The sequence below is a fragment of the Photinus pyralis genome, unplaced genomic scaffold (assembly GCF_008802855.1).
Source record: "Photinus pyralis isolate 1611_PpyrPB1 unplaced genomic scaffold, Ppyr1.3 Ppyr1.4_LG1, whole genome shotgun sequence".
Lineage (NCBI taxonomy): Eukaryota > Metazoa > Arthropoda > Insecta > Coleoptera > Lampyridae > Photinus > Photinus pyralis.
The window spans coordinates 65,434,811-65,452,442 of record NW_022170249.1 but is presented as its reverse complement, the minus strand read 5'-3'; the positions used below and the strand labels follow the sequence as shown (position 1 = coordinate 65,452,442).

General features: G+C 35.0%; 2 protein-coding genes across 5 annotated transcripts in view; both read left to right on the top strand.

The window, feature by feature from the left end:
• The window catches only part of LOC116159660 (beta-mannosidase-like), a 503,499-nt gene that overhangs the window by 437,686 nt on the left and 48,181 nt on the right, over positions 1-17,632 (top strand). The window lies entirely within an intron of this gene.
• Positions 1-17,632, top strand: part of LOC116159659 (uncharacterized protein DDB_G0283697) — a 175,118-nt gene that overhangs the window by 115,413 nt on the left and 42,073 nt on the right. The window contains exon 1 of one of the 4 annotated variants that reach the window (XM_031472687.1): positions 5,957-6,368. The exons of 2 other annotated variants lie outside the window; for them this stretch is intronic. In XM_031472687.1, the coding sequence (XP_031328547.1) occupies positions 6,338-6,368 (31 nt within the window). In that variant the 5' untranslated portion in view covers positions 5,957-6,337. Of the gene's footprint in view, positions 1-5,956; positions 6,369-13,372; positions 13,506-17,632 lie in introns of those variants that run through there. One more of the 4 variants, XM_031472688.1, reaches the window with a different exon arrangement.

The window sequence follows — 17,632 nt, the reverse complement described above, 5'->3', positions numbered from 1 at the left end:
TGTTTCCTATTGACGGGGGGATATGGGGGGTTGTCACAACCCCCCTAACGCGTGACCATAGTCGGCAAAACTTCAGTTAGTCGGCACTCGGCAAATCGCTATTCAAATGAAATTAATTAAATTAATATTGGAAAAAAATTGCGTAAAATACGCCGGTAAGCCGGAAAACCGTTTTGTAGCCGCCCCTTCCACGCAAAATGAAGAAATATTGGTTGTTACTCTCATTGATATTACGAGGATGTAGATCCATTACCTTTCATGGTTAAAGGTCGCTTAAAAATGTTCCGCAAATTTTTCTAGCCGTTATGTTTGCATGGGTTTAAAAGTTGCGATAGGGATAGATGGTAGATAAGTATACAGGGTGGTCATTTTTAGCGCCTGACGATGGGATCTCTTATGTTGAAAACTAATGGTCAAATTGGGGTAAAGTTAAATTTAAAATGCGAATCAATCATTGAAACCACTTGTGGGATATCTCTTTTAGTTTCAATAATTAAAAAGAACTGAATTGTGCGTTTTAATAATTCTGTATTTAAAAAAAACGAGTATACCTATTTATTTATTTATTTATTTATTATACTTCAGAAATGGGCGGTTTAGACTATGACATTATTTTTTGAATTTGTTTTGAACGTAGGGGTCACATTGAATTTTTAGATTTTTTTAATAAAGAATTTACTATGGATTTCTATATTACATTTTAAATATAACACTTAATTATTCAATTGTCACGAGAGTGTCTTTTAGACAAAAAACCGTTTTGGATAGATTACTACTTTTAACTTAATAATAATATATAATAAAATCTTGCCAAAAGAATGCTTTACTACATTTAAAACGACATTTTTATTAATTATCTTGATTATAAATGTAAACTACCAAAGCAAATCCGCAAATGAGTTTGGCTGCAATTTCTAAAGCACTGTCGTGAAAATTGAATAATATGGTATTTTGGTAAAATCAAAGTAGTAAATTAAAAGCTATGGCACGTCAGAGAAAAATAACTCTGATGAAAGTTCATAAGATGAAATTTAGCGACTCTAACGCAAAAAAAAAGTTCTATGCCATTCTGGCCATATTTATCAAATTCCTCTGTAAAGGTCTTCTAAACGTCCCACTTCGACTCGGTTTTCGTGCAAATAGAAATAAAATAGAATCCATATCCATGACAGCCGCGAAAAAAGAGCACTCTGTATAATGACAAATAATAAAATAATAAATAAATAATAACATTTAAATTACCAACAAGAGCTAATGACCATAGCTGTCGAAGCTCAATACAAAAAAAAAATAAAAAATAATTATTATTATTACTTTGGTATTTATTATATAGTTTAATTAAAAATCATTTGCGTTCCTCTATGGCAGATAATTGGCTAACTGCCTTATTGGTTCTAAGTAATCCGAAAAAGATATAGCAGACAGTATACATTTGGAAAAAATAGTGTCACAATGGGTAGCGTTAAAATGCCGTCGTTTAATGTTGTACGGTGTATTATTTTGAATTTTTATTGAAGTCGGCATTTTTTATTGCATACACCCCCCTCACTCGGAGCCTCTGACTACGGCCCTGCGAACGTACAATGACTTATTGAGTTTATTATCAAATATAATGAGACCTGTTTGTTCCTGATTTAATGTTAAGAAATTATTATTACACCAATTAACCATATTGTGTACAACTGTACACGCTATAGATTATAATTCTGGCATATTTGATGCTGAAAGAATGCAAGGTGTATCATCGGCAAATTGGTATGTAGATTGTATCTGGAGATTTACGAGTAGGTCATTGGAGTATAGTAGAAAGAGAAGTGGTCCAATTATTGATCCTTGTGGTACCCCTTAGTTTATGGTATGTGGTAGGTGGCTATCATTATGACGATCGGTGATACATACTCTTAGGGTTCTGTCTTCTAGATAGGAATTTATTATTATCTGTTCACCGAACAGCTCCCCCCAAAAAATTCCCGGCAAATTTAAATGAACATTTTTAATTGGCCGAATTTTCAAAACCTGTAACACACGCAACTATTTGCTTCCAATTATAATTGCCATATCGGAATTGACATCCGTAACGTCAAACCTGTCATTGCGTTTTGTACTTGTCTTGCCTCAACTTGCCCTTAATTTCATTTATACGAACAAAATAATCTGCTTGAACTTAATAAACAATTTGAAACTATGCACTGCTGTGTGTTGAAAGGTCAATATTTAAAACGTAACACTTTATAAGTTAGTCGTACAATGTGACATGCGATTTTAAATTTCACGGTTTTTATAATTTTTGTGACTTTGAAACGTGTCTCCTATTACATTGGCCAAAACCTATTAGGAGTGGCTTAACTGCATCTGTTGAGTGAACAGATTATAGTTTTATACTATTACCTCTCAATCCATAGCGCTTTGGCTTCTGCAAAAGTATTTTGGGATTTATGGTGCCGAATGCTTTCGACAAATCAAAATAAACACCCGAAGTGTATTTACGATTTTCGATTTGATCCAAAATAGACACTGAGTTGAAGATTGCTTTTTGGGTAGATGACTTAGGTATGAAACCATATTAGAGATAATGTCATATTTGGTCATAAATGTCAAAAATTTTTGAGAAATTAGAGGGAATAGATAGTATCCTATTTAATGTCATACATGCTACCCTTTTTATGTAAGGGAATATTTTTGAAATTCCTCGAGTTGGATTTTCAAGAGATGTATCATACGCTGTACGCTGAATCAGATTGAGCATTAGGTACTACAGTGCTCCTGTTTGCCTGTAGGGAAATTGTATCGCCTGGTTAACTTTTCCTAATGTGTAAGTTTCTGCAGCCTTGAGCATTGGAGTTGAAACTGCCAATCTGACAAATTGAAACGTTCCAAAAATTTCTTGGCGTTTTCCGTTTTCTGATGAATTTTGATAAACCCTTCTTCTTGTTAGATTTCAATTCCCAAAAAATAGTCAATTTTGAACTCCTATTCCAATGATGAGTTTTTTCCATCTCTCTGGCATGAATAAGCATGGATCGGCATTACTGACCTTGAATCCATGTTCATGAAGAAAAGCTCCCAGACGTTTGCTCCAACATCTTGGCGCTTGTTTGAGACCGTAGAGACTTCTTTTATTTATTTATTTGTTTAGCCAGATACCATACAGAATGCAAGTATTCCAATTATATGGCACTGGGATGCTGCACTTAAGTAGTTGAGTTGGCAGACCTTGTTGGTTCCATATTCATATCCTTGGGGCTGTTTCATGAAAACTGTTTCGTCAAGTTCTCCTTACAGGAATGCAGTAGAGACGTCGAATTGCATCAAATGCATGTTTTCACTGCAATGCTAAAAATCGATCGGATTGTTGCCATCCGGGAGTCGAAGACCCACTTGCATTGAATCACCTTCGCACCAGGTGGAAGTTCTGTCAAAATCCAGGTCAAACGTCTCAGGATCCTCAGTCACATGATTTACTCCTCCACCAGCATGGCATATACGGTTCCATATGTTAAGGCCGGTCCAGACGCTACGTTTTGCACAACGTTTTGTCTGCACAGTTCAACACGTTACAGATAAAACGTTGCGTGTGGATAGGAAAAATGCGCAGTTTTGAAATCAGCGCGAAGACGGTACAGTTGCAGCGATAACTGAGCTAGAGAGCATAGATATCCTTAAACTGCGCGAACAAATCGGCGCAGTGTAGACGGTAGCTCCGTTTTCCGATTCATTTTGTTGACAGCATGCAAACATTGACCAGAGTAGTACCTCCTCCGTGACGATGCCAAAAACTGGGCGAAATAATGCAAAAGATCTAACTTACGGCAATTACAAAAAATGGCAAAGATAATAAACTTACCTACGGCAAGTACAAAAGGCAAAAGATACCCACAAAATCCAACGTTTACCTGATGAAATTCGAATTTTGGGGAAGTGGAATAGGGAATTTCCAGCTCGTCGCTGTATTCAGTACTAAAGCGGTGCAAATTAATTAAGTTTTTAATTAATTACTTGGCCTGTAGTTATCGGAAAAATATAAGATTGACGTCGGACTTCCCGTCTTTTAAGCGCGGTCATTTTGATATAAATCTAGACGCCGTCTGCGCCGGATTTTTTAAATTTTTTTAATTAAAACGTCATTTATTAACGACGATTAACTAATTAAGCGCATTCAAACTTCATTACTCATTAATCCAATCATCACCTAGTCTTAATTGGAATTTTCCGGCGCAACAGACTGAAAACGTGTGAACACCTCGATTTGGAACTCGTTTCTATCCTGGTTTTCGTTTATTATGGGAATCTAAAATGCCTAATAATTAATTAACGGCGCTGAAATACCAAAATATTAATAATCCTTCTTCTCTTCTCAGGCACGAGAACCTGCCTCTGGTTCAGGGTTGAGTCACGGGAGGGTGGATGGTTTGGAGGCGACTGTTGGAGCGGTTTGGCCCATTTAGGCCAACCTGCTATTCTTTCTCCTCTTCTGCTCAGTGCCGGAGATGTGTTTGCGTGTTTTGGTGTATTGTTGAGGCTCGGTGGCCTGTACCATAGGTTGAGGGGTATCCTGGGACGCTCCCTCTGGTTATTTTTTTGTCCGTCTCCATGTCAGAATAGTGTAAATTCGTCCCTCTAACTCCCACATCCACAGAGCCCAACAAGGGGATATCTGTTCAGACGCCAGAAGAATATACCTTCAGCTTCAAGCATGACTACAAATTGGAACCTTCAATTAATTTTCTTAAAGTTTATGTTGCCAATTCATAATTCACGTTTATCTATAGGTACCTAAAAACTATTTGAGTGTGCATAAATCTCAATTTAACATGCCTTTTCTTATGTGGCTTCAAATCGTATTTAGTTTTACGAAAGTGTCCCGGATTATTTATTCACGAACAGGTACTCTAAAAGTACATGTAAGCGGATGGAAATTTAGATTATGGGGGCAACAGCAATTGCAATTTAAATAAATTAGTATCATTTCAGTTCGAGTGACACCTACTAAGAATTTCTCTTTTACATATTTTACCTCCTACTGAATTTGGGAGAGCGCTTTTTCTGGTTTTCATGAAAAATCAATTGCCGTTAGATTTGTCTTACGTAAATGAAGTGTTGACTTAATCGCAACAAATAGCGAATATTATCAAAATCTGTCAATATTCATTCACCGAATTGAACAAGATTCTCAAATATTCGCAAATTGGGTTCCAAGCTCACTTTTTGGATGTTACCCATTGTACCTACTGTTAGCTTTTTTTCTGACGACGCAAAGTGGTACAGAACAAGTTCTTCAAACGGCCTTGTTACGTAACTGTAAGGTTACATGTTTATGGAAATAACTTCGAAAATGTTCAGGTAAAATGTAAACTTCGGTGGTTGCGGAACTGTCCCATAAAACGGTGCTTACATTATCTTAATACGGACCATTTTACTTTTAAATTTTAGATTAATTTCAATTTGCCTAATTATTACGCATATCAAATGCAGGTACCTTGACAAGGTTGTGAAAACTGGATTCGGTCGCACGAAGACAATATTTATCGATTTATGTAAGTAGTTGATGATTGATCGTTACACGTATAAGACACCGGTCTTTTCGTATTACTTTTGTTATGTTTTGCAAGAAGGGTAAGTCAACAAGCTCTTTTATTGTGAATGGTTACCTAGACTTAGTGGAACTATCTTGCATGTTTCAAAGAGCAAATCGATAGTCATTCGGATCTAGAAAAATTTGTCACCTTAAAAGAATCGAGTTCTTTGTTTCTTGGAAGAAATTCTTAAATCAGCGGTAGGTCTTCGGGTTGTTTTCTCTTTAAAGTGTTATGAAGCTTTTTTGGTCGTTGAAACCTTCTTCTCGCACTGCATGCTGGGAATCCGAACCTTATTTCTTGACATAATTTCATGAAAATATGTCATGATAATTTCCTTAATTTCTTCCCCTGGCTTATTTTCTATTGAGCCTGTTAGACTCAACACATCTGGGCCCCACAAGTTTAGTATTTAATCAAGGCAGCGTTTGACTGAGTGGAAGAGGAAGAAATTGTGGAAAATGATGATGGACGATGGGAAAATTGACAAGAAGTTAATGGACAAAATCAAGGAACTATATGGAGAGACAAGGTTGAAAGTAAGAATAAAAGGGAAGAAGACTGAAGTGTTTTGGACATGCCCACTTCAACCTTATTTAATCTCTACAGACAGCGCCAAGGACGACGCAGTGATCGTGGCAACAGAGGTAGAACAGATGAAGTAAATGAAAATGGAAAGGTGCTGGGAAAGGAAAGGAATGGAGCTAAATGTAGAAAAGACGAAGATGATGAGATTTGGGTAGGCGGTGCAAAGAAAAGGGAGAATGCAAATGGAGAAAGGAAAGCATAGAGAAGGTAAAAGAAATTTAATATTTAGGATACCCAATTCACAGAAACAATGTGGCAAATGCGCAGCTAAGAGAATTAAGGGAAACGGGGGTGGTGGCGATGAGACAGGTATGGGGAATTCCATTATGGAGTCCACAAAAAATAAGAAAGTAGTAGCTTGTAGCTTCTACATTTATGGAAATTCCGATAACAGATTCAGATTTTCCAAAAAAAAATGCCCAAAGAAGGTGCTAACGGGAACCATCCATTTGCGACAGTTTAATCTAGAGAAAATGAATACGAAATTTGACATTTTCAGATTTTCGGTGATATCTCATATTGTCATTTTCCAAACAATTCAAATGCGTTTTTTTGAGTCACAAAATTGGCAATTTTGCCTCCATTTAACCTACAATGTATCTCTCACCGTTACGAAAATCTCAATGGTGAGCTGCGAATTTGAACCACCCTGTACAAAAAAATTCAAGATCCAGGAAATAAACAATTCTCTGTTTAGATCCAACCCCTCGAAAGGCACTCTACTAGAGCCGATTCTTAAAAAGCCCACGCTCTGAATTTCATTATTACAATGTAAACGAATGATTTCAGTGCCCCGTCATTCTATAGGGTATTAATTAATTGAGTGTCAATAATACAGGGTGTGAATCCTCGGGTGATTTTTAGGAGAAAAGTTTATATCAACATATGTCCTAAACCTCTTAGTTTTTGAGATACAGGGTGTTAAAATTTTAAGAAAAATGTGATCAAAGTTTTTTCTCTTAGATATTTTTATGAAGTTTTGTACATCCCTTTTTATCATTAAAGAGCATTTTTTGACGTAAAAGATTTTTAAAATTTTCACTGGTGACGTCCGTACGGGTTTGAACTGACAATTTTATTTATTAAGTTTAGGACATATGTTGATATAAACTTTTCTCCCTAAAACCACCCGAGGATTCACACTCAGTATTATCGGCACTCAATTAATTAACACCCTGTATGTCAGCTATCTTTGTAACGGAAACCCCACTGAGATAAGATTACCTTTTTTTAATGTCTGACCCACGAGAACCTGAAACTTCCGAAAGTCATTCTGAAACTACACTATAGAATTGAAATACGTAGAACAAAAATATGATTTCTAACTTTCAAATGTAAACTGCGAACCTTCCCACAAATCTTAATTTACTCAAATTTTGAAATTACCAAGACCCCGCCCACTTTCTGCTAAAAAATCTGCAACAAAGCGTACTCCTAAATAATCTCCGAAATTATTACATGATAAAAGAGGACTTTTTACATGGATGTGAAGACGAGTGCACGCATTGTAACGTGCCCTGTGTTTGCTAAGAAGGTGCTAAGAGGGACGAATGCCTTCTAGCTGTAAACGCAGGGAAAATTTTAAAACAAATGCCAGATGCAGTTGCCAAAATGAAGAGAGGGGAAAAGAGAAATGGAAACAAGAAGAAGAAAGAAAATGTACAATATGCGGAGACGAAAAAGAGGACATAGAGCACATGTATCTCTACGGAGGTGGAAATGAGGTACTGAATGAGAGGGAAGGTGAGAAGTGGATTAAGGGGATGCTAAAGTAAAAAGAAGAAATCTCATTTTAATTATAATTTATATTGTAAAAAGTTTTGCCATTTTGTCATGGAAAACCGAGTGGAAAACAGATCAATGATTGATTACTTTATAAAAAATTCGACAAATGAAATCCAAAGGCTTATTTGAGAACATTAATTAATTATCTTCATTGTGCGACGTCCCGAAAAAATCGCGCATTAACTATCGCCTTATTTAAAAACATCCGTGGAAACTCCCACAATAATTATCCCCTTTTGAAAACGGCTCGGAAAAATCGTACAATTATCGCCCTTATTTGCAAACCTGACTCTTTAAACGGACCCCCGTTACAGCGGCCCTTTTATTTAAAAAGAACTACATATTCTATCAACTCCAACTACTGGATTACCAACATTTGAAATGGTTCTTCCTCTTCTACTTAGGTGGTAATGGATTCATCCAAGCAATTTCCAATTGTTCAATACTAAAACTTGGTCTTCTGTTAACCGTTGTCCTCACTTCTGTTTGTAGTATTATTTAGGTTTGTTCATTATTCGGTTAACTTTTTCTGCTCTTCGATCATCCTCTTCGCCGTTCTAAACTTTTTTCCATAATTTATTTCGTTTCCTTCATTCGTTTCGATATATTCTACGTTGCACTCCGAGAAGTTTATTCTTCTACAAGCTTTTCTTTTTCCCTGTGACAGCTACTATTTTTTGCCTATATTTTTAGTATAATTTATAATTTTTCGCTCCGATTTGCCTTCGAGTTTTTTAACGGCAAAGATAGACGCGGAAATAAAGATCAAACAATTTATGTGTGAAAACGATTTAAAATTGTATAATTAGGATAAATACCGGTAATGTGTTTCGATTAGTATACCACCTTGAAGCTGTTTATATTATATTTGTTTAACTAATCAAGTTAAAACTTCGTGAGAAAACTGACTACTCAATTTGCCAAAACCACATGTTTTAACTTTGACGGAAAGCGAAATTAGTAGAAATGGGTGAAGGTTACATGCTACGAATAGTTAAAGTTTAACAACAAATTCGATTTCTCTTCCACTTGTAATGGTACGTCAGATTTAAATATGAATAACTGAAGAATCCATCATATTCCCAGGACGATTAAAAAAACATGTTAATGTGTCAAACAGTCTTCGGCAGATACATGAATGAATAAAATTCGTACTGGCAGGGGGTTTTTGTACACTATTATTAGTAATTTTTGTGTTGGTGATTGACATTCCAACTTCCCCCTCGTGACATTGACATCTTAAGCTAATAAATTTTGATGTGATAATTCACTAATTGGTACCCGGCCACATCTATTCATATTTATGTGATTATCAAGGACGACTTGGTTTTTATTTACCGATCTGAGATGTTAATTTATTGTTTATGCATAATAGTGTGACTATGAGAGATGTCTTTGACGTGGCGCAAGAGTAACGTGTAATTAAAACCAAAAAACAGCGCTTGCAGAGGGTAACGCCTCTAATGAAGTGTAAAGTTTCTGGTTTGTTACACAATATGATGTATTAGATAGCGTCTTGTGGTCCAGCCACATTTAGCGCAAGTATTTACAGATATTACCAATTATAAAAGGCTTCTTGCGCTGGATATAACGAGAGTTTCTCGTTTGTACCGTATATTTCAGCCACCTACCCGAAGCAGTTATTTTGAATCACGTTAACGTAGGCGGTTTGCTAAATTATTGCTTTCTGGTATTAGAAAACCCTTATGGTATCGTTGACTTGAAAGCTCTCTGTTTTTGGAGCGTCTATGAAAGTGTGAATAATTATTTTCCGTCTTGCGAGTGATACGTAAAAAGAAGAATAGTAGATTATCAGTGGTACCAAAAAAAAACGTTTCGCATTTAAAATGCAGATTTGTTTTCGATCTATGCAAAGTCTTATGTAAATTTCTAACCTTTTGAATGTCGGTGGGACGACGATTTTAAACTTATAATAAACACCTATAAATTAATATATGACATTGAATGCCATACGCCACCGGTAAGCGACAACCTTGAACTTGAACAAAAAGTCTGTGGATTTGAAACGTTTTTCTACATCTCAATTTAATTTTTGATAACCATATTCGGAAGAAGCTAATTAACTATAAGTTTAATGAGGAATAAACAACTCGGTTTCTTATGTTCCTCCCAAATTTCGTTCTCCGTTTAGTGTCAATGCTTTTAACGCGCATTTGTTGCTCGAAGATGTTCAAAATTCAAGGATAAATTACGGAACAGATTAACATAAACCACTGAGATGAGATCGCAATGCGTCACCACTGTTATATATGCAGTAAAACAATGCAATCACAATAGTTGTGTAAAACAGAGCATTAGTCCAATTCCAAAACAGTTTTCCTACTCTTCCATTACTTTCGTTTGTATGTTCTTTTCGGCACTTCCAAATTCGTAGGATTCTCCAATTTCTTCATATTCATTTTGCTACAAAAATGGCTCAGATCATTCAAAATCTTTCCTCCTATTCTTTAACAGTCTTTAATTCGTACCAGTTTCTCGAATTTTACATTTTACGCAGATCCTTTGGATTTTTCTCTCTCTCTCCTCTCCTCTGATTCATCAGGTCTTTCGGATTATTTAGTTTCTTCGAATCATTTCAATTCCTCAGATTCTTCATTATTTGAGAATGGCTTTCCAGGTTTAGATTCTTAGCGGCCGGTTGCAGGAAAGCGAATTATAATCAAAATTCTACATTATTTGCCAAATTTGAGTTTAAACAAGAATTTTGACATTTGATTGGCTGCCTACTGCAATATAAAGCCAATCAAATGTCTTAATACTGGATTAAACAATAATCCTGGATTTTTTTTGTGCAACTGGCCGAAGTTTCTTTAAATTTGTGCGATTCTACGGAATGATTCCAAATTCTTCCTATTTATTGGGTTCCTCAGATCATCCTCCTTCGAATTCTTCTCTTTAGATTATCCCGGGTTATCCCGAAGCTGAAAGTATGCCCTCGTGCGGAATCAGATGGTTCTATAGATGTGCAAATAGTTCATAAAAGTAATTCTGAGTAGTTTTACCACCCGCACGTTAGAAAGGGAGGTATTGCATCTAAGTAAAAAATGACCTTCCTCCCCCACTTTTTACGGAAATACACGTTTTTTAGCAATAGGAATGCGAATCAAACAAAATCTCGATGATGTCGGTCTGTCTGTACTTTCATTTCTGATTTCTAAGGGTGGAACAGTTTACGCATTACGTATCATAAGAAATCTGCTGGGTGTCAAAATTGGAATTTGTACGATAAATGGAGTTGTAAAGAAAGATTTATAAGCCGTGGTGGAAATTAACAATTGCCTTTATTCTACGTGTTTCATTTGAATTGAGCTTTGCTTTTAGCCCATCTTTGATTCTCAAAAATGAGCTTATAGTTTCAGTAACTGTCGGCTGTTCGGGCGCCTTTTCAGTTTTTATAAATCGATCGAGATCTCGGCAACGGAATATCGTAGAACTTTCGGGTTTTCAGCATTACATTCGTAATATCGTGTTATTTCCTGCAGTGCGTAGTCTGAAATCCGCCGATGACTAAAGTCACACACAACGGCCGTTTGTCCGTTACCGACTTATCCCGTAAAACGTTGTCAGATGTTCTAACGCGGGGCTATTATTATTAGTAGCGATCACATAAAAATTCCTAAATGACCTACTCAGTCTTTGATAGGATCAGCTAAAACTAAATCTGAGATCTTCTTCAGAATATCAGAATACTCAAACTGTGATGTGAAAGGATTATCTTTATAAAGGGTGATTCAAAATTGGGTGCAAAGATTTTAAAGGCGTATTTACCAGCTAAAAATAAGAAATATGTATGTCCAAACTTGCTTCGTTTTATAAATATTGGGTGTACAAGTTTTTAAAAAGTCTGTTTTTATTTATTTTATTCCCACCAAAGGAAGGCCCTTATGACGACAAATTTTATTTAAATCGACTGAAAGGTTTTTGAATAAAACCGATTTTTGTTAAACTTTTACACCCTGTGTCTATAAAACGAAGCAAGTTAGGGCATACGATTATATGGAAAAAATGTCTTATTTTGTTCGGTAAATACGCATTTAAAATATTTGCACTCAATTCTGAATCACCCTGTATATTAAACAAAGTCGTTGTTGTTACACCACCTCAAGAACGGCTGAACCGATTTTCATGATCTTTGATTTGTTGGAGTCGTCTTCGACCCGAATAACTATGACAATGTCGAAAAAAAACATTACATTCTACATACAGTGCTATTTATTGTCTACTTTTAAATGACAAAATATCTTCTGAAAGGCGCCTAATTGTATGCATCCAAAATATCTTCTTAAAACAAATAAAGATCTGGCTGTCACATTAATTAATTTGGATATTGTCGCTTTGGCTTTCGTATTTATCCGCGGGTGAGGTATTCAACTAAAGGAAAACTTGATATTATCAATTGGAAGCCAAAGCAACAATATTCAAATTAATTAATGGCAGCCAAATCTTTATTTGTTTTGACAATTTGGATGCAATTAGGCGCCCTTCAGGAGAAGTTTTGTCATTTAACAGTGGACATAGGGAAAAAACAATACATGTAAATCCCTATGTCTACTTCTTAATAAATAGCACTGTATAGAACAATAAGCGTTTATTTACTAAAATCATACACTAAGACTTGTTTGAACTTTGGTTTTCTTTTCTGATGCAAAAAAAACTGCTCACAGTGCACATCAAAAAAGCTCGTTGTTTGAGCCATTCGCAGGCTTCATAACTTTACATATCCTTAGAAAATTTGTTCTTATTAACATCCCTCTTTAAAAGTAAAAGTTTCCCACAAATAAAACGATACCTACACGGATAACTTGACCGAAAATATTTAAGGACGAATTCAAGGTGACCACCATAGGAAAAAAAATTAGACCGTAATTAGCGAGTACTTTTCAATGTTGGGTGTAGAACTTCTCATTAGTATGCAATTAACATAACTATATCCAATAAAAAAGTCGATAATTGTGTATCAATATCACGTATATTACTTTCCTTTTTGTTCAAATTATTAATGGTCACGGTCGCCGTCGCAAAAAAAAACGTTTATGCAATTTCACTAATTTTCCCAATTAACGCGACCGAATCTTGCATAATCAACACCAGGAAGCCGGATCGGCGTCAGGTGTGTTTTATTATGGCAAAAAAAATTGGGGTATAAACAAATTAAGTAAAATTCCAGTAGGCGGAGTTCATTTAAGGCACATCGGGTTTTATTTAAATGTCAAGTTGTTTTGCGCATAATCGACACCTTAAACTCCTACGATTGTACCTTTTTTTTTAAATTTGAAAACGTACAGCTAATTCCATCTCATCTTATCTTCGTATAACAAATACGTAAAAGTGAAAGGACAAAAGCGGCGGCAAATCCAGTGAAACGTTTACAGTTTGGATTGGAGCGCATTCCACGATCTGATTAAGTTTTTAGTCTTTCAGGTACGTTCAACGAGCGAAATTCGAGCGAGTGATTTTTTTTTACGGTTTCGGTGATTGTTGTGCAAAATGAGATCGTGATTATGATTAATAGTGATCCTTTGGATTTACTTGTTTAAAGTGAGTGTAAGTCGTTTTTTTTATTTGCACGTTATTAACTACGCTTAATTGAAATAATAGCCTTGAGTTTTTGCATGGTGCGCGTTTTTTTGGTTCCTAGAGAAAACTAATTCATCCTGCTCCCTCTCGCGTTTCCATAAAAAGTGTTTTTTTAAATCCATGTTTCAAGGAAACGTGCATAATACTGTTATAATTTCTATATTAGTTGCAAGGTTAGATTATATGCGGGTTCCAATGTGACTTGCATGACTGCAATCTATCTTATAAGTGACCTTTTTCAGCCTCTTTGTTTACATGCCTTTTCCATGACGGTTTCGGCAAATTTACGGTAGAGCTCTGATAGGAGAGACATCCCTCATAATGACCTAAATAAATAAAAAAGAAGCACGGTACTGAAAACATGGGAAAATTGTATTGCAGTGCTGGAGACTTTAACGATAGATGCGGTAGGAAACCTTCAGTTGAGTAGAAATTCGCTTATTCTAAATTAAGATGTGCCTAATTTGAAAAGTAAAGATGGTTATTTGTTTTAGAAAAAAATGCCAGATTATACAATAAATTAATGTAGTTAATTTGATTAGTACATCATGCTTTACAATAATGAAACGTCGATTATAAAAATTACTTAATGTCAATGCTCAATTACCTTTTTTTTTATTGTTCAAACCTGTAAAGGTACAATTGTTAATGTGTATTATATAATTTTTAATGCCATGTAACGAAACGAAATTTGAAGTGAAATCTTTTACACATTTTAGCTGGTTTTCATTAAACAAGAGGTATTCATTTCATCTGCCTTGTGTATTATTCTAAAATATTTGCGATGCGTTTTCCAATTGTCCACAATTTTCCACCAAATTCAAAACATGACCAAGGTACTTGTTTTTGGAGTCGTATCAATGAAAGTTTTTGTTGTGTTCCCGAAATCTATGATTGATTTTTTGCAATGTTTTCAAAACTGGAAAGGGCGTTCCAACGAAAAACATAAATGAATCAAAAATCTATGACTCCCCTTATATTTTACACTCCGAAACAAAGAGTTACTCTTTGGTATCAGTATTTATATTTATGTCCAATTATAGGCAAGGAGACATTTCCAAAAATATCTTTGAATCATTAGATTTCATCGGAAATCCCCCGCATCTACTGTGGTCTACTCCTAATACTCTTGAAGAGTTGAGGCCATTTAAATCGTTAATAGTCAGTTTTGAATACATCCAAATTCTCAGAAAAGTGTAGCCTGTAGGTATTGATCCCAATATCAATGGAGCGCGTGGTGCAGAAGTGTCATAAGGGAGAGAACTACATGGAAAAATATTTTGCTGTTTTCAAAGCTGCTGGAGTAGGTGGCATATTTTAAGTTGAAACCAAGAACCATCTTACGAAATTCTTTATTAATCCCATAAAAAAAATGTTACAATGATCAATAGTTTATTTACAAAGGTAAAAGCTACTATACCGGGTGAATATTTTAAAATCGAACATGGGAAAAACGTTTTTCGCAGATCGTTGCTCCCCATGTTAACTTACAGGGTTTATAATGACACTAATCAGAAGAAGATTTTTTTTCTCATCTAAGTTCTAATGATATACGAATTAGCTAATTTTCAGATGTATTTTTCATTATTTTATCAAAAATTCGGCAATAAATCCAATTAGCAAAATCATGTTAAACCATGGAAATTTCCTAAAGAATTGAAATAGATTTTCACACAGACGGAATGGGACGCTCATTAAAATGCACGGAAAACAAATATCGCGTACTAAAGTAAATATTTCCGCTGTAAACGTTGTTTATTATAAATAGATTTTCCTCAGTGAACAGCATTTTACAAAAAAATTAAAGCCAGTTGTCATAATAAACTGATATTAATTTCGACTTTGAATCTGCTTTTTGTCTTAAACTTAGTCATGGCTAAACCGTGGGCTAAACATTATGTTGGTAATTATTGTCGAATTTTTGATAAAATAGTGAGAAATTGACCTGAAAATGAACTAATTCGTATATCATTAGACGAGGAAAAAAATTTTCTTTCGATTGGTGTCATTATAAACCCTCTAAGAACACGAGGAGCAACCTTTTTCCCATGTTAATTCCCTATGTTCGGTTTGGGTATATTTCTCCGGTATAATTAAATGAACATTTAATTGTCTGTCTGGTATTTATTATTTATATATGTTATACATATATGTATTATATACAAGGTGATTCATTTATCTTGATAAATAAATTGTTCGGATCATATTATACTACAACCCTTATACGTGGTCGTAGGGGGTTAAAATTTTACACATGATGTGTTTGGGGCTGTAAAGCCTAAATTTTGGGGCATATGTAACCTATTTTTAGATTAATTGATATATCAAAGCAATTGATAAATAATTTCCCTGTCTTTTCATTTCATAGTTCAAAATTAGGGGTTCTGAATTCTGAAGTTGTCTATGAAGGTCGAGGTCAAGGTATTGTATGAAACTTTTTTCCAAAAAAAGATTATTCCATCAGTTATTAAATCGTGGTAACGTATTGTATCTGCACCTCCTTGTCTTTCTTTCCGAGGACTTAAGGGAACCATTTATATTGCTGTGATCCTTGATTTTCTTTCTTCTTTACTTCTATGAATGAATCACTTTTTTTTCAATCTGCTCGCTATTTAGATTGGTGATGGATTGATGTTCGCGTAAGGCTTGAACGGACTGCGTTTTTATCTACAAACTATCATGACTGCCTTGTCGTGGTGTAGTGATTCATCCGGAAAATGTTCTAGAGAAATATCGTTTACTGTTAAATCAGTTAAATGCACCTTCCTTTTTATACCAAAAATCGACTACACCAAAATTTCTCGGGAAAACACTTTTTCTTATTAATTTTGGTGCGTAGAATCCAAAACAATTCGTACTTTTTCGATCAGACTTCTCAATCAAAAGTTATAGACTAGAAACCAATTTCGAAAGAAAATTCAAAGGGCTGTAACTTTTGAACTAGTAGCCCAATCTTGGAACTGTTTGAAATTATGGATTCTACAGGCCACATTCTATAAGAAAATTTTTTTCCGGGTCGATCTGAGACAATTTTTTTTTCGGGGCTCAAAAAAAGGCAGTGTATAACCTTCCTTTTTTACTAAAAATCGACTGCACCAAAATTTCTCGGGAAAACACTTTTTCTTATTAATTTTGGTGCGTAGAATCCAAAACAATTCGTACTTTTTCGATTAGATTTTTCAATCAAAAGTTATAGACTAGAAACCAATTTCGAAAGAAAATTCAAAGGGCTGTAACTTTTGAACTAGTAGCCCAATCTTGGAACTGTTTGAAATTATGGATTCTACAAGCCACATTCTATAAGAAAATTTTTTTTCCGGATCGATCTGAGACAATTTTTTTTTCGGGGCTCAAAAAAAAGGCAGTGTATAACCTTCCTTTTTTACCAAAAATCGACTGCACCAAAATTTCTCGGGAAAACACTTTTTCTTATTAATTTTGGTGCGTAGAATCCAAAACAATTCGTACTTTTTCGATCAGACTTCTCAATCAAAAGTTATAGACTAGAAACCAATTTCGACAGAAAATTCAAAGGGCTGTAACTTTCGAACTAGTAGCCCAATCTTGGAACTGTTTGAAATTATGGATTCTACAGGCCACATTCTATAAGAAAATTTTTTTTCCGGGTCGATCTGAAACAATTTTTTTTTCGGGGCTCAAAAAAAGGCAGTGTATAACCTTCCTTTTTTACCAAAAATCGACTACACCAAAATTTCTCGGGGAAACACTTTTTCTTATTAATTTGGGTGCGTAGAATCCAAATCAATTCGTACTTTTTCGATCAGACTTCTCAATCAAAAGTTATAGACTAGAAACCAATTTCGAAAAAAATTTCAAAGGGCTGTAACTTTTGAACTAGTAGCCCAATCTTGGAACTGTTTGAAATTATGGATTCTACAGGCCACATTCTATAAGAAAATTTTATTTCATGTCGATCTGAGACAATTTTTTTGCGGGGCTCAAAAAAAGGCAGTGTATAACCTTCCTTTTTTACCAAAAATCGACTACACCAAAATTTCTCGGGAAAACACTTTTTCTTATTAATTTTGGTGCGTAGAATCCAAAACAATTCGTACTTTTTCGATTAG